Source organism: Osmia bicornis, chromosome 4 (assembly GCF_907164935.1).
Source record: "Osmia bicornis bicornis chromosome 4, iOsmBic2.1, whole genome shotgun sequence".
In the NCBI taxonomy this organism is placed as follows: domain Eukaryota; kingdom Metazoa; phylum Arthropoda; class Insecta; order Hymenoptera; family Megachilidae; genus Osmia; species Osmia bicornis.
The window spans coordinates 11,919,264-11,946,623 of record NC_060219.1 but is presented as its reverse complement, the minus strand read 5'-3'; the positions used below and the strand labels follow the sequence as shown (position 1 = coordinate 11,946,623).

The following is a 27,360-nucleotide window of genomic DNA, read 5'->3' as shown; positions in this document are numbered from 1 at the left end:
ACCGATGAATCAACGCAGTTATAATATGTGAAAATAATAAATATAAAGTCCACGTTTTTTCTTATATTTCTAATTTTGACAAACTTTCATTTATGAAGAGAAGGGCAAAATTTAATACTGTCAGCTAGAAGCATATTTAGGCTTACTTATCTTGGCTGGCGTATAGAGAATCCCATAGAGAAGTAACGGAAGGTATATAGAATAAGAATTTCAGAGCAACGATATCTCTTCAACGGTTTCGTCAAATTTCTCGTATAACCAGATTCGATGATAGGATCTGAAATATGGTAAACGGATAAATCGGTACCAATTGAATAATAGGACGCGTGGGTTGATTATATCTTACCCAAATGATTGAATCCTAACAGCAACGTTAACGTTGACGAACAATTAATTAGATTTTCTAGGTGAACGTCCTTTTCTGTAACGTATTCCAAGTAAACCAGCCAAATAAATACGTAGACATTATGCAACTTTTCTAATATTACATATATAATATGCAAATATGTACAAGGAAATTACCAGAACACCTGGAAAAAATCAACGTTTTCATTTTCTTTGTATTATGCTATTTTGGCCCAATTTTCTAAAAAGAATATCACCACGACATATACCACATGTCCTATTGATGAATACAATATACTATACGACTTTAATATTTTATACTAAAAGTAGAAGAAACCGGAAATGATATTCTATTGTACAAAACTAAAGATACCATCAGTATTTTTAATTAACTTGTAACGACCTATGTGTAAACGCTAAATCGGAAGGCCTATGCTTATATTTTATAACATAATCGGTTCACGTGCATACAACTTGGATATTCAGCGTGGTGTTCAATTTGGAAAAAAGGGAAGATTTGTACAAACGGCGTTTGTCTCTTGGAATTTCAGTCACGATAGAAACAATGATGAAGTTAAATAACAAACGATAAATGAAAAGTATTTCGTTTTTCAAACGATCTACCAAGAGAACAAAATGCAAATTGTGTCCTTTATCTAATTGTAATGAAACGACTATATGTTTAAAACATAATAAACATACATGTAAAAAACACATATAATTGCATAAATTGAAAAAAAAAATAAAATAAAATATAAAGTACTTTTCTGTTTTTAATTTTTTCTCTGTATTTTTTGTCATTTTCGTAACCTTTCAATTGAATTCTTATTTCATAACATAATCTTTGTAATTTAATTACAAGTTTTTTTTTCATACAGTACACATTTAAAATTATTATACTTTAACTTTATTTCCGGAAACATGTATGTATATGTGTATTTTTTGTCTCTGGGTGTATCTGACCCGAACACAATTAACGTGCGTTTTTTTTTTTTTTATGAACACAATAAAAGGGTTAATAAAAATGTAATTTGGACAAACAGTATCAGTACCCACTTTATCATCGAAATTTACCTAGCTGTATACATACTATATATTAGCGATAAGAATAATTAAACGCATGAAGTTGACGATCCATTTTTTATATCATTATCCTTTTCTCTTCTCTCTCCCTCTCACAACACTTCTTTAACCAATAAACCACACACACATCGAACCGCCATATACTGTTTTCCACACACAAATTGTATGTTCTTCGCTCTTTCTCGTATTCAGATATTATAATTTCATTTGTTTAGACTTGTTGTATAGACGTTCATCTGCAATCTGTATACTGCCACTTCAATCGCAATTAATATATAATTGTGCTAAATATTCTTTTATCAATAACATTTGTTTTCTTTATACACTCAGTAGAGCCGATTATCTTAGTTGATGATAATTCAATGTCAAATTACACTACAAATGATTACTATACAGTGAAAGAGAAATGTTTCGGCATGGGATATTTGGGGTCTTTCCTCAGTGTTAACTCCCTGTTTGCCTGTTGCTTCGTTTTTTTTTGTTTTTTTTTTCATATCTTCTGTACATACATCCTCTTCCTGCAAGACTGAATTATTTTCCTCGATTTCAAATATTTGAATCAATTAACAGATTTCGGCACTCTTGTTACTTGCTTGCAGTATTTTCAACAATAGTGTCATTTATGTAATGAATATGTACTTATTAAATGCTTGGACTCTAATATATCAACTTGAATACAGTATTACAGAAGGATGCTTAGATGAGTCGACGTGAGTATGCATGGAAAAATGTGTTTAAGTAAAATGTCGAAACAAGTCGCAATATAATAGTCGGGGAGCGCTGTTGATTGCAGGCGACGAGTCTTGCATTCCTGCCACTAAAATATTTTTACTTGGTGTACAAGTAGATGGCAACGATGAGACCGTAGAGACCCAATACTTCAGCGAAGATTAGAATCAAGATCATACCGACAAAGAGGCGAGGTTGTTGAGCGGTACCTCTTACACCCGCGTCACCAACAATACCAATGGCAAATCCGGCAGCTAGACCAGAAAAACCTACGGCTAAGCCAGCACCCAGATGAATAAAACCCCTATTAAAAAGAGAAAAAATATGTTTGTTATCTATAAGTCGATTAAATACAAATGTACTAACGTTTAAATAAAGCAAAAGAATTAAAAACTAGTTAAGCCCCAAACTGATTAAATAGAAATACATACACAAGCGTTATTAAGTATTTTATAATAATTAACTATCAACGCTATCGTGTAGAACAAATTACCTAAATATTTAAACAAGCAATATCATCGTGTTATATTTTTAATGATTTTCTTTCAAAATAAATTTATATAGCAATGTTTAAACTAACGTTTTAAATATACTTACAGTAATAAAAAATAAATGTAATTCTTTCTGTATTACGCTAAATTATTGTACTATCATCAACCCAAACTATAGTTTTTAAAATAAATTAGAAGAATTAAGAAAATGATAACATACTTGAAAAGACTGTATTTATTAGGTTCTTCTAGATCGCCAGCAATGAGAACAGCTACTACAAGACCATAAATGGCAATGATACCAGCCATAACAACAGGAATGATAGATTTCATGATAAGTTCTGGCCTCATAACAGACATTGCCGCAATTCCTGTACCTGACTTTGCTGTGCCATACGCCGCTCCCAGAGCTGTAAGTAAAACAGGGATAACATTGTATTTATTTTCTCTGTAAGCATCTATCGATGAAAGATTGAAAATGTAATGTTAAAAGTTATATACCGTTTAATACTTGCAATAAATTATAACACCAAACTACAACAACTTCGTGTATATATTTATAAATACTTTATTGGCTATGACACAATAAGAACACGAACATAAACATTATGGAATATCGACTTATTAAATATTTATTGCATCTTTATTTTATATTTTGAACCTTTATATCTGGTAATAAAAAATTTAACAGATTCCTGTAGTTTATTACTCCCGAACATTGAAGTACTATCGATCTCGTTTAATATTGATCTTAACGACGAGGTCACGGACCCGATTTCAATAGTATTATTGAATTTCGTAGCTGTTTTCATTGACATTTTTAAATTTTGTATGTGGATTCGAAAAGTGGACGATTTTTCAGCTATGTTACGAGCGATTATTCCGCCGAGACTGGAAATCGTAGTCACATGATTCTCACGTTGGCAGTCACATGATTATCATGTAAGTCCCATCCCGTGAGTAGGGGGCGTGGCACAAGCGGACAATCGTTTCTCGTTTCTTTTAAATTTTTCACTCTTTATTTAATTGTAAAAGAAAGAAAGAGGTGATGGATTTGAATAAACAGGACGAGAAATGTTTGTTACGCGTAGAAAAAGGTGCGCAAAAACACGGAAGCGTTAGATATTTCGATTCGAATAGAATCTATTTGAATCGAAAGGAAGATTTTTCATGCATTCGAAATTTCTCATGCTTTTGCTTCGCAAGTCTAGCCTTCCTCGTGTGTCACCGTCCATTCAAGACTGGCGCACACGGGAAAAGGGATTCGTATTGATTTCCTTGATAGGGACTGACGCTTCAAAGTTTAAGTTTTCGTGTCTGAAATATCGGTTTTTTTTTTTTTTTTTCATTACGTTCGAGGGAATTTGAAAATCATTAAACTGAAATCGATAGGCGATGATATCAATTATCTCGATGGAATCTTCCACTTGATTCATGAATTCTGTGTTTTCTCCACCCGTCAACTAACACAGACTTTTACTAAGAAGTACTTAACGAGGTCAGCATTACGAAATAACCGTAGCCAGCCTCGAATGTCGTGAATACAGTAATACTTTGATAAATCCTACAACTGGAACCGAGTTCCGCGACAATTACTGAGGGAGGCACCTGTTCCAGACATCTTACGTCTCCGACTTCAACTCGCTCGTCTTTTTTAGTTTATTTTATAAACGAAAAACAATACAAACAAGTCAAATAAAGTGAAATGTTACTTTCATTGTGAATCATCGTTCGAATAGGATTTTGATCTGCTTAAAATAACGTCACGATGATCAAGTAAAAATATGCAAGGATTTTATTTATTTTATGTTTTGATCATTAAATGTATAGTTTATCGACTGTTGATCAGTGGACGATAGATAATACACCAAAAATAATTCCAGGAAGTATCAGAAGGGATAATTAATGCGACAATTACCGGGGCAACGATTGCGAATCTTAAAGTGGCGATACGGTACGTTTCTGTTGTAATGTAAAATTAAGCTCGTTGAATTGCGTCGCGTCTACCTACAGAACATTAAGAAATTGTAGATGTACGTGCCTAAAAAACTGGCGTTTCAAAATTGAATCTGTATCCTTGACATCTTCGGCACTTCGGATTAGAATACACCTGTGTTGCTATACTATGTTATACATGACAAGGTAATAGACTTGACAATGACAAAAGGTATCACAAATCATTTAACGGAATTATAAAAATTTTGTATCCGTTTATCCTTGTCGATAAGTTTAATGTTGGTACTAAGTAATCAGCAAAGAATTTATGAGTCATATCGTGTAACGAGCAAATTAAGTTGCTTCCTACGATATACTATCGTACAACAAAATTAATTTATCCTTTAGGGTTTATTCTGTTTTCTATATTTTATGTCGATTCGCAGCAAAGAAAATGGCGTGCGTTCAGTTGAGTTAACCAAGGTTAGGTACACTTTGAAAACCATGTTTTCTCTGTAACCGTGTTAGATTTATTACCAGATGAGTTATTAATAAATGCACTCGTACTCTCTTTCACCAAACGTCTAGCCGATTTCAAACAATTGAAACTCACCAGAAAATATAATGGCTGAGGCGGCGCCCATCACTCCAAAGAAGGGCGCGTAAACAGGACGTTCTTCCGTAAGTTCGCCGGAGCTACTCATTTTGATGTGTTTAAGACTCGTAGGTCAATTTGATTACGAGTATTTACAGGTTGTCGAAACGCGAACGTCGGATAAAAGAGCGATCTTCACGCACTCACTTCGCTAAACTAGTGCCACTGTCAACTATGGCCTACCGTACAGGAGTGCGGGTCATGTGACGAGTGACGAGTGAGAGAAGAAGAGGCTGCCGAAAATCGAGAATGTCTATTCGCCTGCCATTGGTTCGCAACTGCAGACTACACCGTTGTCAGCGAATCCTGAGCCGTCTTTTATCTTTTATATCTGACGTCAAGCTGTCCTATAGGCTCTCTAAACGAGCACTGCGCACTGTTATTGCGCAAGCTTTTGCTTTGCTGAGCGCGTGACGGGCGTTTTCTATTGTTAATTCGCATTTTATTAACATTTTTATGAATTTAACATTTATAAAAATGTGTTAAATATTTCTTTATATATAATATTTGTTACTTGAAAACATTGTATTGAAATCACATAGCGATTTGAGGTTATTCCGCTTAAATCTTTGCAAACACGTGACTAAATTCAAACGTTGCTAAGCTATTGAATTTTCAATTTAAAAACCATAAAATTGTTGTAATAATTTAAATTAATTATACTATGCAATTTAAACACTGATGTTATAATACTATTTTACGATACAGTTTTTATTAAACAAATGAATTCCGACCGTTTAATTTCAGTTACATAAATAAAGTATTACAAAATATACTGCTGCTATACATTGTAGTATGATTTTGTAATAATTTTTATAATGAAATTTGAAATACATAACATTTTCATCAATCTTAATCAATATATTCCATTATTAAATTTGTTATAATATTTCTAATTTTTTGAGCCAACACCTTAACTTTAAGCACGTGTTCGAACTTATTGACCGGAAGTACCATTGCAGCGGTTCTAACATACTTGATTCAAATACCATGATAAACGTGTTTAATGATATCGAAACATTTTTGTAATAAATATCATACATACCCACGTTAAATAATCATGAAATTTGCATATAAGGTAAAGAAGATATTGTAAATCCAGAATTTCTTAAATAAATGCTTTACAAATGTAATACAAATGTCAATATCGTTCATGTAATGTTTCTAACCTAACTCAATAGTATATTACATTTTCCTTTTTTGTATATTATTTTTAATAATTTGTGAATTTGTTATTAAATGTTTCTTACAGTTCAGTAATCTGCTTGGTGCAGTTTACCGTAAAGGAAATTTGATATTTTCTCCAGATGGATCTACAGTCATTAGCCCTGTAGGCAATCGGATAACAATATATGATCTCAAAAAGTAAGCATAGCGAATGCAATACAACAGAAAGATTTGTTGATATTTAAGTAATTACAGTACTCTTTAACATTTCTTATTTCAGTAACAAATCAAGTACTTTACCTATAGAGAGTACCTACAATTATGCATGTATGGATTTGTCTCCTAATGGAACTTTATTAATTGCAGTTAATGAAAGTATGATTTATATATATATATATATATGTATAATTTATGTGTATCAAACTAGTTTTATAATTGTTGAATATTTTACAGTGGGAGAAGGAAATATAATTAGTATGATTAGTAAAATGGTAATACATAAATATCATTTTAAACAACGAGTCAGATGTGTAAAGTTTTCTCCAGATGGTAAACATTTTGCAGTATGCAAGGAACATAAAGGTATGCGTGTATTGTAATTAATATGCATACAGCACATTGTATTTATAATTGAAATAATGATAATAACTGTTTCAGTATTTATTTTCAATGCACCCAACTTATATTCGTGTGAATATAATCCCTTTATCATGGAACATGTATTTCTTGGAGCTGTAGATGATACCACTTGTATCGATTGGTCTTATGATTCGAAACTAATAGCTGTTGGTTCTAAGGACATGACTACAAAAATATATGGAATAGAAAAGTTTGCAAATTTTAGGTATATTAGTCTTGGTAGCCACTCTGATGCAATAGTAGCATGCTTTTTTGAGAAGAAAAGTTATGATCTGTCTACAATTTGTAGGTAAATATTTAAAATACGATCGATATTAAATTATTCTGTTACAATTACACATGTATTACATAGGAATGGACGACTTTGTGTTTGGGAATGTACAATTGATCCAGAAGACTTAGTGCAATGGGAACCTCGTTCTAAAAGGGACAAACATGAAGATAGTGATATAGAAGATGATATTGATGTTGAAAAAGTTATAGAGAAAACAGACAAACAAGCTAAAGCTTATGAACATGGCTTACAACAATCACGTAATTTTTTTTTTATTGTTGAGTAGACTGTATGAAAAAAAATATATATATAAAATATATAATACGATTTATGTTTCAGAAAATGCGATTGAAACAGAGAATGATAAAAATTCTGACAATGATACAGAAATAAAAAAATTACGTTATCAGAAATTATGTCGCCATTACTTAACTAATGAAGTTCAGAAAGAGAGGAATGAAATAGTGAAACTTACTGCTGCTGTGTATCATCAAGAAACTCATATTCTAGTAGTAGGCTTCAGTAATGGTTCATTCTATTTGTATGAAATGCCTGAAGTAAATATGATACATTCCCTTAGGTATTTTTTATATTACTGTTGTTTTCTATATGAATCTGTTCTTTAACAATTATACTTTCATTACTTTTTTTTAGTATATCGCAACAATATATTTCATCTATCGCGATAAATTCGACTGGCGATTGGGTAGCTTTAGGATGTTCTACAGCTGGACAATTATTAGTATGGGAATGGCAAAGTGAAACTTATGCAATGAAACAGCAAGGACACAGTAATAATATGAATTGTTTAGCATATAGTCCAGACGGCCAATACATTGTTACTGGAGGTGACGATGGGAAAGTTAAATTATGGAATACAACGAATGGTTTTTGTTCTATTACATTTCAAGAACACACGTCAACAGTGACAGGGGTGTTATTTAGTCATAATAGAAAATTTATCGTTTCTACGTCACTCGATGGAACTGTTAGAGCATATGATTTAGCAAGATATAGAAATTTTAAAACTCTTACTTCACCGCGTCCAGTACAATTTTCCTGCGTCGCATTAGATTCAAGCGACGAGTTTCTTGCTGCAGGAGGTCAAGATTTCTTTGAGATTTATCTATGGAGCGTTAAACTGGGTACCCTTTTAGAGGTACATGTTTAACAACTATATTTAATGTTTTAGATGTTCTGTGGATTATTATCTAAATATAAATTTCTCTGTTAGATATTAAGCGGACACGAAAGCCCAGTTGTCAGCTTGGCGTTCAATCCAAATATTGCAAGTACAGAATTGGTATCTGTTTCTTGGGATAAATCTCTGAAAATATGGAACGCAATTGAGAATGGTTCTTCACACGAAACGATACAATTAACTTCGGACGGTTTATATGTTACTTACAAGCCAAATGGCGAAGAAGTAGCGGTTGCTACTTTGGATGGGCATATCTCATTCTTTGATTGTAAAACGGCAGTACAAACTGGCAGTATTGAAGGAAGAAATGATTTAGGTAGCGGTAGATCTGAAACTGATCTGATTACGGCAAAGAAAAGTTTACAGGGAAAGTAAGTATATCGATGAGTATGAAATTAAAATTGAGCGTTCAAGTTATATTAATTCAATCATACGTTTAGGGCTTTCACCTCCTTATGTTATTCAGCCGATGGTACCTGTATATTAGCTGGTGGACAATCAAAGAATATATGTATTTATAATGTACAAGAGTGTATGCTGGTAAAAAAATTTGTTGTAACACAAAACAGATCGTTAGACGCTGTTGATGTAAGTAGCTTTTATATTATTATTTTTACTATTTTCTGTTTGAGATTTCTATAAAATCTGCTTTTATGTAGGAGTACATAAACAAACGAAAGTTAACAGAATTTGGAAGTAAGGCATTAATTGAAGAGCGCGAGGAAAACGAAGGAGGAAATGTAACGTTACGGTTACCAGGTGTTAAAAGTGGAGATATGGCAAGTAGAAGTATAAAACCGGAAGTGAGAGTATTTAGTTTACAGTTTTCTCCAACAGGTAAAAATCAATTGCATAAGTTACATTGAATAACAGTACTGTATGAAATTTTATATATTTTTTATATTATAAGGACAAGCATGGGCGGCTGCTACAACAGAAGGTCTACTAATATACTCGTTAGACGTTGGTATGGTGTTTGATCCATTCCAATTGGAATTGGGCATAACACCAGATACTGTAAAAATAGCTTTAAATGAAAAAGAATACGCAAAAGGTTTGAAATGTTTAAATATATAATCCTACTTTTCATTTAGAATATGTACTGATAATAATTATTTTCAGCATTAATGATGGCTTTGAGATTAAATGAAAAATTGTTAATACAACGTGTTGTAGAAAATATTCCACTGTCAGATAGTAAGTATATAACTGATTAACATATTACCGAATTAGTTGGTAGACATATACTTACTACATTTTGTTTCAGTTGAATTAACTACAGCAAATTTACCTGACATCTACGTCGATAAGGTATTAAAGTTTATAGCGTCAGAATTGGAGTTAACTAGACACGTCCACTTTTATCTCCTTTGGATAGAAACAATATTAACTAAACATGGTGCAAAAATTAATTCAGCGCTTCAAATGCCGATATTACTGACACTCCATAAAAATATGCAAAAGAAATATGACGATTTAAGCAAAATGTTTGTTATTTTACAATTCTTACATATTAATTCACATATCAATTTAACGAGTAACGTTAATTAACATTTTTACGTTTGTAGATGTGATTTTAATCAGTATACAATGAGTTACCTGAAAAAGGTTGGGGAGTTCAAAGCTAAGAAACCTATGAATGTAGAAATAAATAGTGACGAGGAATCTGAAAAATCTTCAATCGAAGAAATGGATGTTGACTGAAAAAGAACAATATTTTATAAATACAAGTGTGTACATGTATATAAATATATCACGCGTATGTATAAATTTCTCTATGGTAACTATACATTTTTAATAAATTTGTTAATTATTTTTTACGAACATTTGTTTTATTTTCCTTATAGTATCGTTTTTTCTTTAAATAGTTACTTCTCAAACTAATTTTTAAAGCATATGATACTTCTATACATTGTACTATATTTCATGAAACGTTCTTAAAACATGTTATAGCGTACTTCGATGCAGTGAAGTACAATAATTCGATCGGTGAACTTTGCTAATAATTTATACATTTTTATTATGCATCAGAAGGCTTAAGCTGCTTTCTTAAGCAATAGTATTGGCCAATATAAAACGATAAATAGCATAAATAATATAGGGAAACCTATTCTACTGTAAGTGTCAATCTTTTGTGATCGCGTTTTATACATACGTATTATCGGATACTCGTGATCTATCCATGCATTTTGTAAAAGATGCTTGCTACCAGCTCTGTTATTCTTTGTTTTTGGCATATACGTTGCATCATAGTCCCAAATGCTTTGGCCTTTTTCCATAGCAATTATACGCTGAAAATAACACAGATTTCTATTACCTTTTTAAATAAAATAATACTTTGATTACATATCAGAGTGTTAAATACGGGTCCAATGTTTCAAAGGTATACAGCCAACACGAATCTTTACTAAAGAATCAATTATTCAATTATTATACAAACTGTTGAGTAATGCCGGGATAATAGAGATGTTTGAAGATCGTATTCCAACTGATTGCGCAAATCAAGCACCTTGACCACAACAAATTCACCAAGAGCAGCGAATACAAACATCATACAACCAGCCATCCAAACGTCCAGTGCCTATACAAAAAGAAATATTGTTAATCCAATATATTTATGATTGTTGAACTGTTTAATCACACTGATAAAACACACTTTTACATAAGCAACTGGAGGAATGTCACTTTTCAGACCAGTGAACATGGTGACTAGGGTGAGCATGCTGGTCACCAGTAGAGCTACCCGTCCAGGAATCGCATCGAGACCCAACCAAAAGCTGAACCAAGACAGCATCACCACCAGGGTTGATGGAGCGAATGTCTGTATCAGATGATGACCAATTTGTCTCTCGAAGCGGAAATAAACCACTAATCTTGAGAAGTTCCCTGTGAAATCATTTGATAAATATATTCCATGGCGATTTGAATAATTTCAGGCATTGAAACAACAAGGATTAATACCACTTTTCTCCATCATATAATCAATAGTTTCTTCAGCAACCCTGGGCTTCCCAATATCGTATTGCAACAACTTCATTTCTGGGTTCACCGTCACATCACCCGCTCCCCATCTCAAGCGTACCTTCTGTTTGTGATAGGAAACTATCGCGAGTAACGCAGTTTTTCAAGTTAATCTAGAGACTCTATTGAACCGGGTTTATTGGGTAGAACTATATAGATGAAAATTGATGAAATAACTACAAGGTGTCTCAAAGTATATTAATGTACATACTTGTATTTGAAGCACAGTTTGATTTTTATTAACTTACAATATTCTTTGAGACACGATTGACTAAGCATTAGGAATAGGAAAGTTAAAAAACATAAAACTATTGTATGGTGAGTTTTAAGCGAGCGTTGCTTTGTCTAACTTACAACTTTCTATGTAGATAGGACAAGTTTGAATGTCCATTGGATAGAGTTGAAATTCCATTTGGCAAGCAATGATGGCGTGCATTCGAGCCGAATACTTCACAGTTTTATTTCTGTACAATGTAACCGAGGAGAACTTGTGATTCAACGCGGCAATTTCTGAAAATAAATCGTTCGTTAAAGTGAAAAGTAAATTCGAGAGAAAAATGATGAAGCTTACCAGAAACTTTTGCATTCAAGAAGTAAGGGTCTGGCTGCCAGAGGTTGTCAAAAAACTCTGGAGGTAAAGTCACGTAATCGTCACCCTCTTCGAAAATATCTTCCGGCATCTCGAGTCGAGACTCGATCCAACTCTGACGAACGAACATATCCACTCTACTTGACAAGCAACACTGTTATTTTTCTATTTCATATCAAATGAACGAAAATATATACATGTATGTATTTATTCTCACCGAAAATCCATATCCTCCACGTTTATGGAATTGATATCAGCCACGAAGATATTGAAGTCCACTGTCACTGGCGTACCTCGTTTCGCCGGTGGTCTGATCTCTGTATCATTTACACATTTAATTACATGTTAATTAAGAAGCGTATACGTATAACGGACTGGTGTATGTACCAGGTATATTAACATTGTCCATCGTGATGTATGGTAGTATTACCAGTGATTTATCGTTGATATTAAACACTCGTGCAGCTAATTATTCGCACTCTGAGAATGTGAAATTTATTACCGTGTATCGTTTCTTACGATTTATGAACGGGTTCGAACTTAAACGGAGAAGACCAAGATTTTAACTTTTAAGAATATCCTCAGAAGTTGGAATTTTTAATTTTCATTTCGAACTTTAATTTCTTACATGCTTTGATTTTTTTCTATTATTTTACTTTGGCATAATTTTGCCTTATCGCTGACATTTTAATAACAAACCTTTCACATAGTGCTCTGGTAGAACGATTCTCGATTTTAGAGTGGAGTTATTCATGTCGACCAAAGAAGAGCTGAAAATAAAAAATAAAAAAAATAGATAAAAGATTGTTTACCACGTAATCTATAGAAAGCGGTGAAGTTTTGAAACAACCATTTTCTCGGTAATTTTTCAGAAAGAAAACTTAGTTACCTCGCGATGGAACGCACTTCCGTGAAAAACTTGAGGGACGAGTAAAAAAGAATTGTCAGAAGCGTGTTCTTCATCCTAAGATTTCGACAACTGCCAATGCGTTTTGACCAACCTAACCGATCGGCAACGAACTATTCCTACCAATTAATCTATTACATAGCAGTTACACGCAATCTACTTCAATTGCAAATATCGTCGAATACCTCTAGCCTGCTTGTTATTACTTTTCTAGAGTTGCGCAACGTTTTTCTGCGGTCGGATAAACTTGTACAAACTTCTATCTCTGTATCTTTCTTTCTCGAACACTAATCAAAGTGTAATTCGAGTTTCACTTGAAACGATAAACTCAATCAAAGTCGATGCAATGATCAGATTTCATTGTTTTCGTTAATTCGAACGATAAGAAAAATTACCAGCTTGATATACTGATTATAATGTAATTTGATGTGTTGATTTAATCAGTGATTTACCTTCGATCATGGAAACGTTTATTTCTGATGACAGAAATTTAACTCATTGATCGGTGGAATGAATCGGGGTCCTAGGCGGCCGCCTAGTCTGTCTATGCCCTTAAATAACAATAAGAAAACGAGGCTTTCAGAAAGAAACGTTTTCCATGATGAACATTTATTACAAAGAGAGATTCCTCTGCTCTTGAACACTCGAGGCCTCATAGCCCTAAGCCGTATAACAGTAACTGAATATCGAAAGGAGGAAGAAAAAGACCAGAGAGAGAGTGAGACCTGTTCGTCTTCAGTTAAAAGAGGCGTCCCTAAACAACCATCAGACTTAACAGAGACCGAGATTCCGATCTCGTGTACGCACTACAGACTCTTCTTCTTCTTCTTCTTCATCTGCTCCCCTCCAGGATTTGACCTTTATGAGTGGACAACGGTACCAGCATCAGCCACATGCACCAGGATTAGACGTCACACTAGTCTGGAACTCGACCTCGATCGATGACCTCGATGAATCCTCCTCCTTTGTACACTTTTACCTCCATTCTTCCACCACTATTGACATAAAGTTCATTTTAAGTGATTTGAAGAAATAAAAAGAAATATTGGTATGTGGGATTCATTGAAAATACCATTATTAAATTTTTGTGAGTGAACCCTTGTTCTGAGGCTGATAGACTCGTACATCTAGTTTAATAATTTACTGAATTCTGAATACATCTCAATAAATAAGCGATTTCTTATTCTTGAAATTTTATATAACAGTAACCATATGCGAAAGGGTGTTGAGAAAGTAATAGTTGGATGACCATTTACAAAAAAAAGTGATAAAACTAATTAAGACCTCGAAATTAAAGGTCAACATTTCTCCATTTTCTCAATACTATGTATTCTGCTCATTAAGAGGATAAAAAGTTTTCGAGAATGCGCCGAAAATGTGCCATTCTCGCAGAATAAAGTGTTAACATTTTTATATGGAATTCTGATTTATGTTTATTTTACCATGCATAATATATTGACTGACATGGCAGGAACTTGTGGAACTTCTTAACTTCACCTTCGTTTCAACTTGACTTCAATTTTACTTCCACTTCGCCCGGACTTCAGTTCAGTTTTACTTCAATTTCTCCTTAACTTCAACTTCAAACAATATTCCTGAAAAAAGAAACTTCTTAATTCAATTTTTCAGTTTAACATTTCAAATTGATACTACAATTTTAAATGATTTCCCAAATATTCTTCTTTAAAGAAGAAAAGATACCATCATTTAAATTTCAGAAGCTTCTAGCTATTTCCTCAAAGTGCTTCAAAGTGGCAATAAAACTCGTTTTAACAAGACTATAAAGAAGCATTACGAACTTCTAAGATTGCGTAGGTGTAAGAACAAACTACGAGTGGTTAATCGGTAAGAAAAAAAAAGGCAGAAAGGTGGATAGAAAGTTATCTTGTATAGCTGTTTCCATAGCTTGTCCTATTTAAGCATCTCTCACGGTGTAAACGTCAAAGTCGTGTGTTTAAACATGTACATGTCTCTTTTTTTTCTAAAATTAATGCCGCAGGATAATATCAATTCTTGTGGAAACTGGAAATCTTATTACTTTATCAATAATACTTGAGAAGAAATCTATCGGCATAATTATAATAGGATTTTTGTCTAGGGTAGGCTATAGCAAATTAAAATTCGAAATATGAAAAATTCACTTCTTCTTACCATTTTCTTTCTAACAAATTTCTACGTAATTTGCCAGATTACTTTCAGTAATTACACAGTGATTTTTGCACGGATGTAGTTTTCTACAGTAACCGGATGCCAATTCGCCAATAAGGAAAAGTGTTTAGTGGAGGGTAGCATAAGATTCCATAATGGATGATGGGAAAAGTAAGCAACGTTGATATTGAGGAAGTTTTTTCTGAAATTTAAAAACAGCTATTGAGTCAAGGAATTTTTAAGTTAATTTTCTTTTTTTTCATACATTGGATTACAGAAATATTGATTTGAAAAGGAAAAGTAAGAGGTGTTGATATCTGGAAACTTTCCTCGTAATATCGTATACCAACTACTTTATTTCCGTGACCGTGAATCAACGAAAACATTGCTGAATCTATTTCCTAATTTATCGTTTTTTTTTTATCGAGTGCAATGAACGCGTTGCATTGCAGAGAAAGTCGACGAACGGTGCAGAAAGACGATGCTTAGGTATATAATAATCACTTTTGATAATTTGGCAATAGTTAAATTTAATTTAAGTTTTCTTTGAAATAATTAATTTTTCATTAATTCAATTACTTATTCCATTGAACACCCTATAGATACAGGAGATACCATAGATTTGCATTTACTTTCTCTAGCATAACTCCTATATCAAAGGTCATACTATGTAAAAATTGATACTAGTCGATATACTGTAAGGGAAATTTAATTTTTATAGACGATTTGTTATAAATTCTGACATCATATTTTTAGACAGAAATTTGGAATGTTATCGCAAAGTTAAAGAGACGCGTAGATACAATTTCTAAACAATAAATTGCTGTTACTATTACCAATAGAAAAGCTGTTCTACTCTATCTGAAACATTTTATCGAATACAGCTGCGGTTTTCAGAGCAACATGATTTACGCTCTTCTTACGTGTTCACCAGGTACCGTTAATTATACTTTATGAATACATGGTAATAAACATAAGTTTCTTTCAACTTGTTAACAAGAAGCGATGCAGTTGAACGAATCAGTGAAATTACGAATGAAAAAAGAACCAGACGAATACAAGTTATTAGAAGTTTCTCCCACACAAAAGAGTTTTACTAAAATCTTGTAAAGGTCGCTAACAATATGGTACCATTCCAATTTTCGGCTCGAATGATTTCACATGCAAGATGCAAGCTAAGAAATTAACTCTTTATGCACCCTCGCAACGTTGTCTTTATAAGTATTATTAAATAACTTTTTGTATTATAGGGTTCGATTATTATATTTCTCAAATTCCCAAATTCCTCGATGCTTCAGAGATTACGTTACACTGTGGGGAAGAAATTCTCAATGTTCCATAAGAAAACAACGTGTTCCGTCACTTCGAATTAGACAGAAGACGAGAAGAAATTTTCTTCTTCCTGATTGCGCTACAATAATTCTCAATGCGTTTCTTCCTGATTTTTGTACAAACTTCTTGTCGGACAGTTTCACGCGCAACAAAAAACCTCAACATTCTCCAAACGACCAATTATCGTAGAAATCGTGTCGTGCTCGAAACTGAATCGTGCCAGGAAGCCGAGCAAAGATGATGCCCATAAACAGGAAGTAACCGCTAGCAAATAGTGTCTTCAAGTAACGTCAGATAAATCAATGACAAGTCATCGCTTCGCTACATTTACATACATATATGTATGTATATAAAAGGATGCTCTTCTATCTTTATATACATTCTAAAATTCTAAGCTTCCAAAGTTCCAGAATTGTAAAATCTGGAAATTCTAATAATCTAAGATCGCATAATTCTACAAACGGAATAACGATTAATCGCCTAAATCGTGAACGTTTGATCAAATCTCGCACGACATAAGCTCCCCTTAAGGGTTGTATTGATTTCTATGATGGCGGCCGGCCGGCGCCTGCACCCTCCGCGTTCGAGGAAGCTGAAACAGCATCGGTCTGCCGTATTTTCTACCAAATATAACGATGAAACTAACACAGTAACCAGGTCCAGGTGAAAACCAATCAACCGTGTACGTGATAAATATTAAACATACCTATTCGGGAGGATTGATCGAGAGTTTTAGTGAAATCTTCGTCGATGATGCGAGAACTCGTGGTTCCACAGAGGTCCTTGACGTAAACGGAGTGTCAATGTTCCTGAGATGAGTTGCGTGACATTTTAAAGCTGACGGTGAGTTACTTTTCTCATTTTTTAATTGTTATTCCTTTGTAAGACTACGTTTGTCGTATCGTTTCGATATACAGCAGCGTGACGATCGAAATTACCATTTCATTTCCATTTCTTACACTAATAGTTTGTAGATCTGAAAGATAAGATGAAATTAGACGTGGTCAGGGAAAAGCGTGGGTGTTTAGCTGGGTATCGAAGCAAAGAGTTTTAACCCTCTGTGACTATTTGCCTCAAAGGCAGTAATAAATTTACGAGCTTTTGAAAATTTTAATCATTCTTCCATTTTTATTGGAAGAATGACAATGAAAATGTTGCGTGAAAGCTAAGACTCGAGTTTAAAATTTATCGAGAATTTCTTTTTAATTAACGATACTATAGACGCTACTATTTAAACGTTTCACCGTGTTATACTGTTGCTTTTGTTCGTTTTACCGATTGCATTTATATAGAAACACGTTTGAACTTTCTCCGGCCTGAATCGACGTACATGATCGATATAATAACAAATTGTAAGTCGATGCAATACCGTTATTGTTTCCGATTGATACCGATCGGTTATATCAGTTAGTTTCTTATCTTCCTTACATCAGAAATCTTAATATATATCTTATATTTTGAAACATGAAAAGCCTGAAACGATTTGATGACAGAGTTTCTAAGTAATTTCCAATACTGAATCGCTCGGCTGGAAAATTATAATCAGGATGGTAAACAAATTAGGATTACGACTCGGATACACCTGGTACTCCGTGCTAGTTGCATTTAAGATTTCACTTTCGCTACTTCTTCGATCGGATGTTCTGCTGGACACGCAGAGAAATCATATGGGATAAAAGGTAAATTCAGGATTAAAGAAATCGTAGAAGCGTAATAGCCGATCGATTACAAGTTAAAGTACTAAATACGCTTGGTTGCAATTAATTTTTTTTTCGAACTTACGGATTAGAATATCGATGTATTTCCTACTGATATCTCGAAGGTTAGACATTGACCTCGAAAGTGAGGTGATCGAGGTGGATTGAACCACGTCTGTACAGAAGAAAGTACCAGCCAACCTCCGATCGTTCCTATATGTACATGTAGCAAGTTTAATTAAAGAAAAACCTCGAGTAAATTACTACGTCGACACGTGCTTCAGGTTGACATTGACATTGACAATAATGAAAACGTATTTCTATCGTTTCGATAATCTGACTTTAGAAAATCATTGCAACCTCCTAACACCAGGTGTAAAAACTAATTATCATCGAAACGATGAATCTCGTGAATTTTCTTAATTCGTCTAATGATAAAAATGACGATTTTAACGAGTAACGAGTCAGTAAATAGAGATGATCAGGATAGATAGGAGGTAGACTTGTTGATTCGAGAGAAAGGAAATGCAACCACTCTCTATCTAACAACTTTTCCCTTCGTTTCAGGCGAGTCTTCGTCCGGTATCGGCTATCGTAAGAGCACTGCTCTGGAAAGTGGTTTCACTTCTTCCACTATTCAGATTAAATTCCAGATTTATGAAAAAAAAAAACAAAACAATTAGTATTAAAATCTTTTGATATAGAATAGAAGAATTATATACATACATACAGGGTGTCCCAGCCCAAGTGAGACAGATAAGAAACCGCGTGTATGATATGTGGACACTCCTGAAAATGTTTCCAAAAATTAACGGTTCGATCAGAACATATTTTACTAAAAATAAGCACCTCTCATACAATATTCATTTAAGGAATATTTTAATAAGAAATTGTAAATATTTGCATATTATTGAATACCTATGATAAAGAATCGCTTTTAATTTTGACCGTTCTTCTTCAAGCTCATTTAAAAAGCTCTCGAGTTTCTTTTACCTACAAAGAGTAAAATACTGGTTTCTACTAATAACATATAATACACTTTATCATAATTGGTACGATAATTCCACACGAACGCATTTACATCCCTTTAAAGCCAGCAGTCAACTAAAATATAAACACGAAACAAGAAAGCAAAATGATTCAAATTTATTTAAAATGATCCTGTACAGTATCCTGCTGAGAGTTTGCGTATAAAAATTGATTCTTATCTCTTGATACACGATTATACGTGGGCAAATTCTCGTCTGACTCGATGGCACACTTTGAACCGACCAAGTAACACGGAAACGAATGTTACGGAATGTTGGCCGACCAATGGAATCTATGAAATAATATTTGAACGTGATCGGCAAACATTTGCCAAGACACGGACAAATGTTCGGAGAATCGTTCCCCGAACGTAAATAGGTAATTCATTGTTTAAAGAATCGTCACCTTTCTAAATAGCCGTTATCAGAATTGTTGTGTCACTCGTTACACCTGATCTATCAATGAACCATTTAACAACTGTTGATGATCGTGACCTACGCTTAGGCAAACAAACGATTAACACGGTAGCGTTTACTTTACCTATAACGAACGTGTGGCAAAATCAGAAACAGCTGCTGTTGAGATATTTAACCCTACAAACGCGTTAATTAAGGTAGGGACCATCGGTGACCATTGCCGCAAATTTTGAAACAAGCCAATGTTAAATGCAAAAATTAAACCCTCAGTTAGATCGTTAGAAGTAAGATGCGGGTAAATATAGAGTTAATAGATTTAATAAACTGATGGCAAGGTTTATTGAGTGGAAATCAATTAATGATTATTAGCAGCGGCAACGACACCTGTTTCACTGTTTTGTGAACGACCTATGGACAAGGAAAAGAGGTAAATCCGGATGAAAGTTTGCCCCAGGCGAATCTGGGTTCTATTGATCTCCTTTTATTCGTGTGAATATTTTTCAAGACTTCTCTCCTCCTCTTTCGGTTCGATAATAATTGACCAAGCATTCAATTCGAAATTTATTTGAAAATTTTACTCTACCTACGATCATAATTTAAACAAATTTCATATTTCATGTGTCACTTTAATAAATAATTAAGCTCATAAATATGAGAAAGTTTAAATAATTCAAAAGTAGAAAGGGATCTTCGAAAATATACGAAATGGATCCTAATTCAAATCAGCAACGAAACTTCCGTTAGCCAATCTTTCCTTGGCCGCGATACAACGGTATTGGACGAAGAAAAAAGAAAATTGTAACCAAAAGGATAAAAGAGCACGGCGTACGTAAAGGTAACCCTCGGGCTTGCTTTCTCCTTCTGCAGCCAGATTCCTTCGATCGTTTTTTCCCCGTCACCGACTTTTGTCGAAAGACGATAAAAAGGGTGAATCAACGACACGTCGGATATCGTGGACACTCAGCACCCACCTATAGTGGGTTTGGAAACGGATACTGTTAGCTCCTTAGGACACATTCGAGCTTCATGAAAGTTGTTGTCCTTATTTACTTGGATCGTTCCACCACGTGTTTCTCTCTATTATTTCGTACAAAACATATTAACGTTCATTAACGTCACCTCGACTTAGAACCGTGCGAGAATTCCGCGTAAAATAAATTTGTAAAAGTTTATTTAGGATCTCAATGCGAATATGTACATTGATAAAAAAGACGACAAATTGTCAGATATAACATAAAAATGTGTACCGATGACGGTTTTTAAACGTTTTTAAAAAGCCTTCAGGAGAAAAAAGTTACATCTCTGACTTTTATGAAGATAAAATTTCAAGATTAACTATTAATTTTTAATAAGAATAGCTTAATAAGAAAATATTCAGACCAGTCGGCCCACTAAATATCCAACAGATGAATCAAAACAGGTTTTCCTTTACTTCCGTCTAAAGATTGTTGAAAGACGCACGTGTTTCTCAGCAAATTCACGACCACCAATTCCATCAGATTTTCGTTTCGAACAAGTATAATACGTATATACATGTGTACAAACAGCTTGCATAGGAAGTAGGTTCCACGACAGATTGACGGCTCTTATGCAAATGAATACACGTAGGTAGATCTTTTTTTAAAATCGTATTTCGAAAGTTACCTAAGAATCGTATATTTTTGCAATTTTTACTTTTTTTCAATATCTATTTATATCCTACGTCCTAGTAGATTATTTTTCGTGTTACTTAATGCTCTGTTCGAATTATTAGAAATCATAAGTAGTCGTTGTTTTAATTAGCTAAAATCATTTGATTTTTAACTGAAAAATACCCTGAAAAATAATTGAGACGATATCAACCTTCATCGTACCTTTCGTTTCGCTTTCTCCCAATTTACTTCAAAGCGAAGCCGAAAAGACCCCTTAATTAACGAAAGTTGCGCTTTTAAGAATTATCACATGTGAAAAAGATCCAGTACTATCTTATAACACATTTGTGTTATCCAAATCAACATAAAATAAAAAAATAGGAGTTCCACTTTGTCTGACGAGAGTTTTAATTGATCCACTTGATTATGAAGAAATAGGTGAAAGGCCTAGGACAAACGTTCATGGTCGATGGACCGACGGATTGAAATATTCGGAAACGTGTTTCACGGTTAAAGGACCACTGACCCGTTTTAATCTGTCTCTGTGAAGACGATTTTTACGCTTTGCATCGCTTTCTCTTGGATCCATATTTACATCCGTACGCGCGACCTCCCTTTAGAACTATCGTAAAGTAGCTTTAAGAAACGATGGATATTTATGAGCCACGTAATCTAAATTTCAATCGATTCCAAAGAATAACAGCTGACGAAGAAGTGATTTTTCATGGATACAAAACAATGTGTAATCCTTGGAATCTCCTGAAAAGTAATTTGCGGATATTCAGCGGTTTAGCATCGTTATTTTTCGTTTCCTTTAAATATCGTTTTACCCAATTGATAAAAATTCCAAGAAGGGTTAAATTTCAATTATTCTTATACATAAGTATTCACTTCGATACTTGAATAATCCCATGGTATATTAGGACTGCCCAAAGTCCTCTTCTTCCTCGTAACAACTCTCTCAGCTGATCTCATCCTCGACTTCTACAAACATCATCGAGTGTCCATCGAAAGAAAGGCTTCTACTCATCTTCGTCGACCTTCGATTATACCGTTCGTCCACGAGTCTGCGACAGATTTCGAAGAGACTCGAGCAGATCGAAGGTACGTACCGAAAAATGCCCACCTCTCGCCAAAGAAATCGAGGACACGTCGAAGACGTCGCGTCGTATAGCCGGTGTTATACAAAACGGTACGGACGTTTTCGTTCCGGCCAGGTGGTGGTGACGGTGATGGTGGACAAACGTTGAGGTATATCGTCCATAGGTGGGATACGTTGGACGATGTACAAAGTCGGAGAGGTAGAGGAGAGACAGTCAGGGTGGGATGCCGAACAACCTGAGAGGATCGTTCTTGCGTTGACCGATTCCGAACGATCTATCCCCACGATCGATCCCACCATACGATTTTGGCCTCGTTTAACGTTTACGTCTTGGAAATCGTACCACCACCGGGAACACCACCGGGGAGACGTCGGTTGTAACGACACCAAAGCAGGACCAAAGTTATAAAGCACACCGGCGAAGCTGGTGCAAGGCGCTGCCACTTTGCTGATCGACCTCGTCGTGTCACGATCCTCCTTCTCTCGTGAAGGAAATTATTTTTTTTTTTTTTCCTGGCGGCACCTCCGCTGGTGTCACCTGCTACGCACGGGTCGTGTTCCTTTACCGTTTCGTTGGGAAATAGATATTCACAGAGACAGTGTCGAACGAACAATCTTGTACTCTTCGATACTTGTTTAGATACAGTAGTTGATTGTATTGGTGTCGTAAGAGGACGTTGAGGAAGTCGACGAGGCGAAAAGGGTCGTGAGCGTTCCGCCTCTTAGTTCTTGTCGAACTACTCATCCAAGGTAAGAGAATCCTTTTTTCACGCATTCGTGCATTTCGGGTAATCCAACCGCAGTTCATCCAAACGTTCCACATATTTGTAGAGATAATGTTTCAAATCAGGTTGAATTCCCAAGTTCAAGTATGCTTGAATTATTTGAAAACTTCCATAGTATCTGATGCCTTTCTTTAGAAAAATTCCATTTTGAATATTTTCTTAAGAGCATAGTTTGACTTTAACGGATGTCTCGAGGTATTAGAATAGTCGGCAGGATGATAAATCACTATTTACCGGTTCTAACGACCCATGAGTTGACGAAGACGATGAAAGACGAAAAAGACGATCATTGTTTCCATAAAATATACAATCATCAAAATGTTAATATGTATTAACGTATATTTCAAAGTAATGAGTTAATTATCGTTTAATATATTTGATGTATAAATCAATTTATAATTTGTTAAATTTCAATAACAATGATACCACAAAATAATAAGTTCCTTTTCTTATACCAAAGTGCAAATTGCAAATAATGCTCTAATGAATATTTAATTCCACTTCCGTATTTTCCTTTCAGAATCATCTGCTTTCACAGTTTTACGTGAAACGTCGAATTAAGAAAAGCAGTGTTTCTCCAGAAAGTATCGAGAGTAAGATTAAATTGTTAATTTAATTTTTCATATGATAGGAATGAAAACTGGTCTGTAAGTGATTTCACCCAACTTCTAAAGATTATGAATTGATTTATCGAACTTTCTCTCAGATCATTTGCACGTCAACCAGCTGTTTGAAAATTATCATCATAAATTTGTTCACATCAGACTCAGATTCCACTTCGTTTTTATTGTAAAAGTGGTACAAGTTCAATTAGGGTCGGAAATCTTAATTTTGTTGTCAACAGGACATTAATAGTCTTTAGAGAACTTGCTTAGAAGTACATTTGTTTCACGTCAAAAGCAAGCAATTTTGTCAACTGAAAGCAATTACCATATCTACTTAATTGTAAGCCATAAACTTTCCATGTGCCGTCGCTAACAGTGACAAATATTGTTTCCTTAACTTACTATTACTAAGTAAAATTTCTTTTTACCCTAAATACCCAAGTTTTGTTTTTAACGCGTTTCAATTATTCAGCTTTGAATTTAAGTTCTTCGCTTGATACCCTGATAATATAACATTAATGTGACTCCAAAAAAAAAACGAAATTGCCATTGGTGACCCCATGACATTCAACGTATTAAACGAATGTTTGCTAACGTTTCTTCCTGTGTTTGCGGTCAAAACTCTGATTGAGACTTCGGATGTTCGAAGACGAAAGATGAAAGCTAAATAAGTGGATATACCAGAGAAGGTGCACTTGCACTTGCTACAAGTTCACGGTGAAGTTAAACCGCAAATGAAAGTAGACATTCCAACCGTGCAATCGAACCATCGAACCGGTCTAAATCGAAAGATCCTACGAAACATGTTTTCCCGCAGACATAGCGGGAGATAGCGTTTCGTTTATCCGGTAATGTGAAAGTTACATATAACGTTTCCATCTTTAAGTGAACGACCGGATAACATACGTGGAACTAGTCATTAACCGCAGTATAACGATAGGAGATTCGTGCGCTCGCACCCTTTTTAATAGTAATTTAATCCGATATGCACTTTCCATTTTATCTGTACGTCGTATATATTCCAATTAAAAGCTCATTTTTGTTAGAATTCTTTTTATTGGAATATGTAAATGGAGATAGAGTAGCATTTAAACTAGAGCTACCCCCTAAAACCCCATTGGAAACACCTAGTCATTCTTTAGAAAATTGTTTCGAAAAATACCTAATACATACATACCTAGGTGTGCGCATGTATATTATGTATGTTTATATCCATAATGGTCAGATACATAATTGTTAACAGTAAAAGATAAGACTTACTTGTGTCCCTGGTCTATTATCATGAATTACATTGTAGACTGCTGTTTTCGGTTTCCTTTTCCCAGTTGGCGTGGATCGATTTTAATAAATATATCGGCGGCGAGGTTCTTATTCCACTATTAATAACGATATTCCAACGATGTTCCAGGCAATGGCGAACATAATTAATTCCACGGCAACTCTAATAAGTGACGTTTACGATTACTACCTCTGGACGTTGTCTCTTGCCGGTAAGACGCCGTAATTTTCTTAATTCTATTTTATGACAAATAAATAAATAAAAAAAAAAATACATGTAATTGTTTTTACCTATGTCATTCATAATTATCGTTGAATATTAACGTTTACAGATGAAAGAACGAGAGGATGGCTCCTGGTCGATTCGCCGAAACCTACTTTTATATACACAATGTTGTATTTACTTATTGTATGGGCAGGACCAAAAATAATGAAAAATCGAAAAGCTTTTAAACTTACGTGGGCGCTCGTACCTTATAATCTTGCGATGGCTCTTCTTAACGCGTACATCGCGATTCAGGTAACTTGTTTTACAAATACGCGGTACATGTATTATACTTTGATCCTAGCTCGATAGATTAATCCGTATATTGATTCTTCGCAGTTATTTGTAGCCTCCACCAGGTTACGTTACAGTTATGTGTGTCAACCTATAAGGCATGTAACTCGTCCAGACGAATTGCAAGTAGGTTGAAAATGTTAAATTACATGAGATTTCGTTAACCCATTAATTTCCAAAGATCAACGTTTGAATATGGCGGCACATAGCGCGCCACCGGATAAATATCGAATACACATACAACTTTGGTTATTGATGGGTTAAGAATAATTTTCATACTTCCTGCAACAATTTTCTTTTCTTCTTTGCCAGATCGCTAATGCTGTCTGGTGGTACTACTTCAGTAAACTTCTGGAGTTCTGTGATACATTTTTCTTCATCCTACGAAAGAAGGATAATCAATTAAGCTTCCTTCATGTTTATCACCACTCCACCATGTTTTCATTGTGGTGGATCGGAATTAAATGGGTACCGAGCGGGTCCAGTAAGTAGACCACTGATCGTGAGATAAGGTCGATATACGAATGTCTTTCAAAGAATTTTACAGGAAAAGAAATTTCTATTTTCCAGCCTTCTTACCAGCAATGGTGAATAGCTTTATTCACGTCCTTATGTACTCGTACTACGGTCTAGCAGCGTTAGGTCCTTCCGTTACTAAATATCTCTGGTGGAAGAAATATTTGACGATTCTTCAATTGATACAATTCACCACTGCCTTGATCCTGGGTATCAATGGAATTCGATCAGGTTGCGACTTCCCGCTTTGGATGCAATACGCTCTTGTCATTTATATGGTCTCCTTCATTGTTTTATTCGGCAACTTCTATGCCAAAGCGTATATCGCAAAGGTAACGTATCACAATTACAATTATTCACAATTATTTTGGAACCGTAATTCAATGAAACTTTTTTATATACAGGGTAAAAAAGCGTACGCGGAAAGACAATTAGAAAAAATGAAAGCAGCCGCTCAATTGAAAACGGAACTTACCGACGGAGCTGTGCGCAACGGAAATGTTACAAATGGACATGCTAACGGATACGCGAACGGTGTATCCAAAAAGACTCAATAAAAAGACATATTCCTAAATTCTTTATTAAAATATTAACGTCGCTCGAATTGCAAGCTGTATAATTGTAAGGGAGAAAGCAAAGTCTTATTTTTAATCGGTAAGATGTCCTGGAACCGGAATTCATTTGACTAAAGTTTTTAGTTCTTGCAAATCGCTACGTTCACGATAGGCGACGCTTTGTACGATGTACCCGCCAAGTCATATTTACTCGTAAACCGATATTTCCTTGAATTGTCGTACACTTAAATGCAACATTGGCTTCCTTTGATTAAAGACCAGCGTAGGAAGAACTTCCCACCGTTTAAAGACAAATGGTGGGTGGTTACTTTCTCTACGATTACACTCCTAATCAAGAAAAGCCTACATTGCACCTACATGTACATACGACTTCAAACTTACCGGCCTGCAATTTTTTTAACCCTTAGACCAGTAGCACAAAGTTCAACGGATCGCTGGTCTGAGGTATTGTAAATAGAAAATAGTCGAGTATGTTAGCAGTTTAGTCGTTAGTAGGCGAATTGTACAAGATCCAATGGAGTCGAGTACGATAATATTGCATAAGCGTGAAGTAAGCGATCTTTTTGTGACCGACGATTGAACTCTGCCTTGTAAAGAAAACAAAGAAATAATAAAACTAATCGTCGACTCGGGAACTGCCTTTAGTCTTCT

The 27,360-nt window shown here is 34.6% G+C and overlaps 4 protein-coding genes and 1 long non-coding RNA gene across 15 annotated transcripts; 2 read left to right on the top strand and 3 right to left on the bottom strand.

Moving 5' to 3' along the window:
- Nucleotides 1–1,372: 1,372 nt before the first annotated feature.
- On the bottom strand, nucleotides 1,373–5,437 carry LOC114879566 (V-type proton ATPase 16 kDa proteolipid subunit). Its single transcript, XM_029194592.2, has 3 exons — nucleotides 5,197–5,437; nucleotides 2,869–3,058; nucleotides 1,373–2,461 (listed from the first exon to the last, which is right to left on the bottom strand). Exons 1-3 carry the CDS (start codon nucleotides 5,285–5,287, stop codon nucleotides 2,257–2,259), a joined length of 486 nt encoding a protein of 161 aa, XP_029050425.1. The 5' UTR covers nucleotides 5,288–5,437; the 3' UTR covers nucleotides 1,373–2,256.
- Nucleotides 5,438–5,624: 187 nt separating this feature from the next.
- On the top strand, nucleotides 5,625–10,339 carry LOC114879561 (periodic tryptophan protein 2 homolog). 2 transcript variants are annotated; one of them, XM_029194573.2, is made up of 15 exons: nucleotides 5,625–6,316; nucleotides 6,491–6,603; nucleotides 6,686–6,780; nucleotides 6,859–6,987; nucleotides 7,063–7,333; nucleotides 7,397–7,578; nucleotides 7,658–7,898; nucleotides 7,973–8,477; nucleotides 8,553–8,890; nucleotides 8,960–9,107; nucleotides 9,179–9,356; nucleotides 9,430–9,573; nucleotides 9,642–9,716; nucleotides 9,787–10,006; nucleotides 10,088–10,339. In XM_029194573.2, the coding sequence occupies exons 1-15, from the start codon at nucleotides 6,299–6,301 to the stop codon at nucleotides 10,221–10,223; spliced, it is 2,793 nt and encodes a 930-aa protein (XP_029050406.1). In that variant the 5' UTR covers nucleotides 5,625–6,298; the 3' UTR covers nucleotides 10,224–10,339. The 2 variants fall into 2 exon arrangements, with proteins under 2 accessions (XP_029050406.1, XP_029050405.1); XM_029194572.2 differs by having other exon boundaries at nucleotides 6,686–6,987.
- Nucleotides 9,995–17,311, bottom strand: LOC114879564 (glycine receptor subunit alpha-2). 6 transcript variants are annotated; one of them, XM_029194582.2, is made up of 12 exons: nucleotides 17,223–17,310; nucleotides 15,188–15,386; nucleotides 14,479–14,631; nucleotides 13,844–14,031; nucleotides 12,829–12,899; nucleotides 12,347–12,446; nucleotides 12,112–12,266; nucleotides 11,895–12,050; nucleotides 11,481–11,621; nucleotides 11,176–11,405; nucleotides 10,960–11,100; nucleotides 10,434–10,810 (listed from the first exon to the last, which is right to left on the bottom strand). In XM_029194582.2, exons 4-12 carry the CDS (start codon nucleotides 13,870–13,872, stop codon nucleotides 10,556–10,558), a joined length of 1,278 nt encoding a protein of 425 aa, XP_029050415.1. In that variant the 5' UTR covers nucleotides 13,873–14,031; nucleotides 14,479–14,631; nucleotides 15,188–15,386; nucleotides 17,223–17,310; the 3' UTR covers nucleotides 10,434–10,555. The 6 variants fall into 6 exon arrangements, with proteins under 6 accessions (XP_029050418.1, XP_029050415.1, XP_029050416.1 ...); XM_029194583.1 differs by lacking the exon at nucleotides 15,188–15,386 and having other exon boundaries at nucleotides 17,223–17,311; XM_046285452.1 differs by lacking the exon at nucleotides 15,188–15,386 and having other exon boundaries at nucleotides 14,501–14,631; nucleotides 17,223–17,311.
- Nucleotides 17,273–27,344, top strand: LOC114879565 (elongation of very long chain fatty acids protein 4-like). 5 transcript variants are annotated; one of them, XM_029194589.2, is made up of 7 exons: nucleotides 17,273–17,359; nucleotides 25,190–25,271; nucleotides 25,392–25,579; nucleotides 25,664–25,744; nucleotides 25,931–26,102; nucleotides 26,189–26,466; nucleotides 26,539–27,344. In XM_029194589.2, the coding sequence occupies exons 2-7, from the start codon at nucleotides 25,193–25,195 to the stop codon at nucleotides 26,689–26,691; spliced, it is 951 nt and encodes a 316-aa protein (XP_029050422.1). In that variant the 5' UTR covers nucleotides 17,273–17,359; nucleotides 25,190–25,192; the 3' UTR covers nucleotides 26,692–27,344. The 5 variants fall into 5 exon arrangements, with proteins under 5 accessions (XP_029050422.1, XP_029050424.1, XP_029050420.1 ...); XM_029194591.2 differs by lacking the exon at nucleotides 17,273–17,359 and adding an exon at nucleotides 17,517–18,195; XM_029194587.2 differs by lacking the exon at nucleotides 17,273–17,359 and adding an exon at nucleotides 22,314–23,141.
- Nucleotides 25,627–26,280, bottom strand: LOC123987734. The gene is made up of 3 exons (XR_006829339.1): nucleotides 26,198–26,280; nucleotides 25,898–25,999; nucleotides 25,627–25,709 (listed from the first exon to the last, which is right to left on the bottom strand). It is a non-coding gene; the product is annotated as an uncharacterized LOC123987734 (long non-coding RNA).
- Nucleotides 27,345–27,360: the final 16 nt, after the last annotated feature.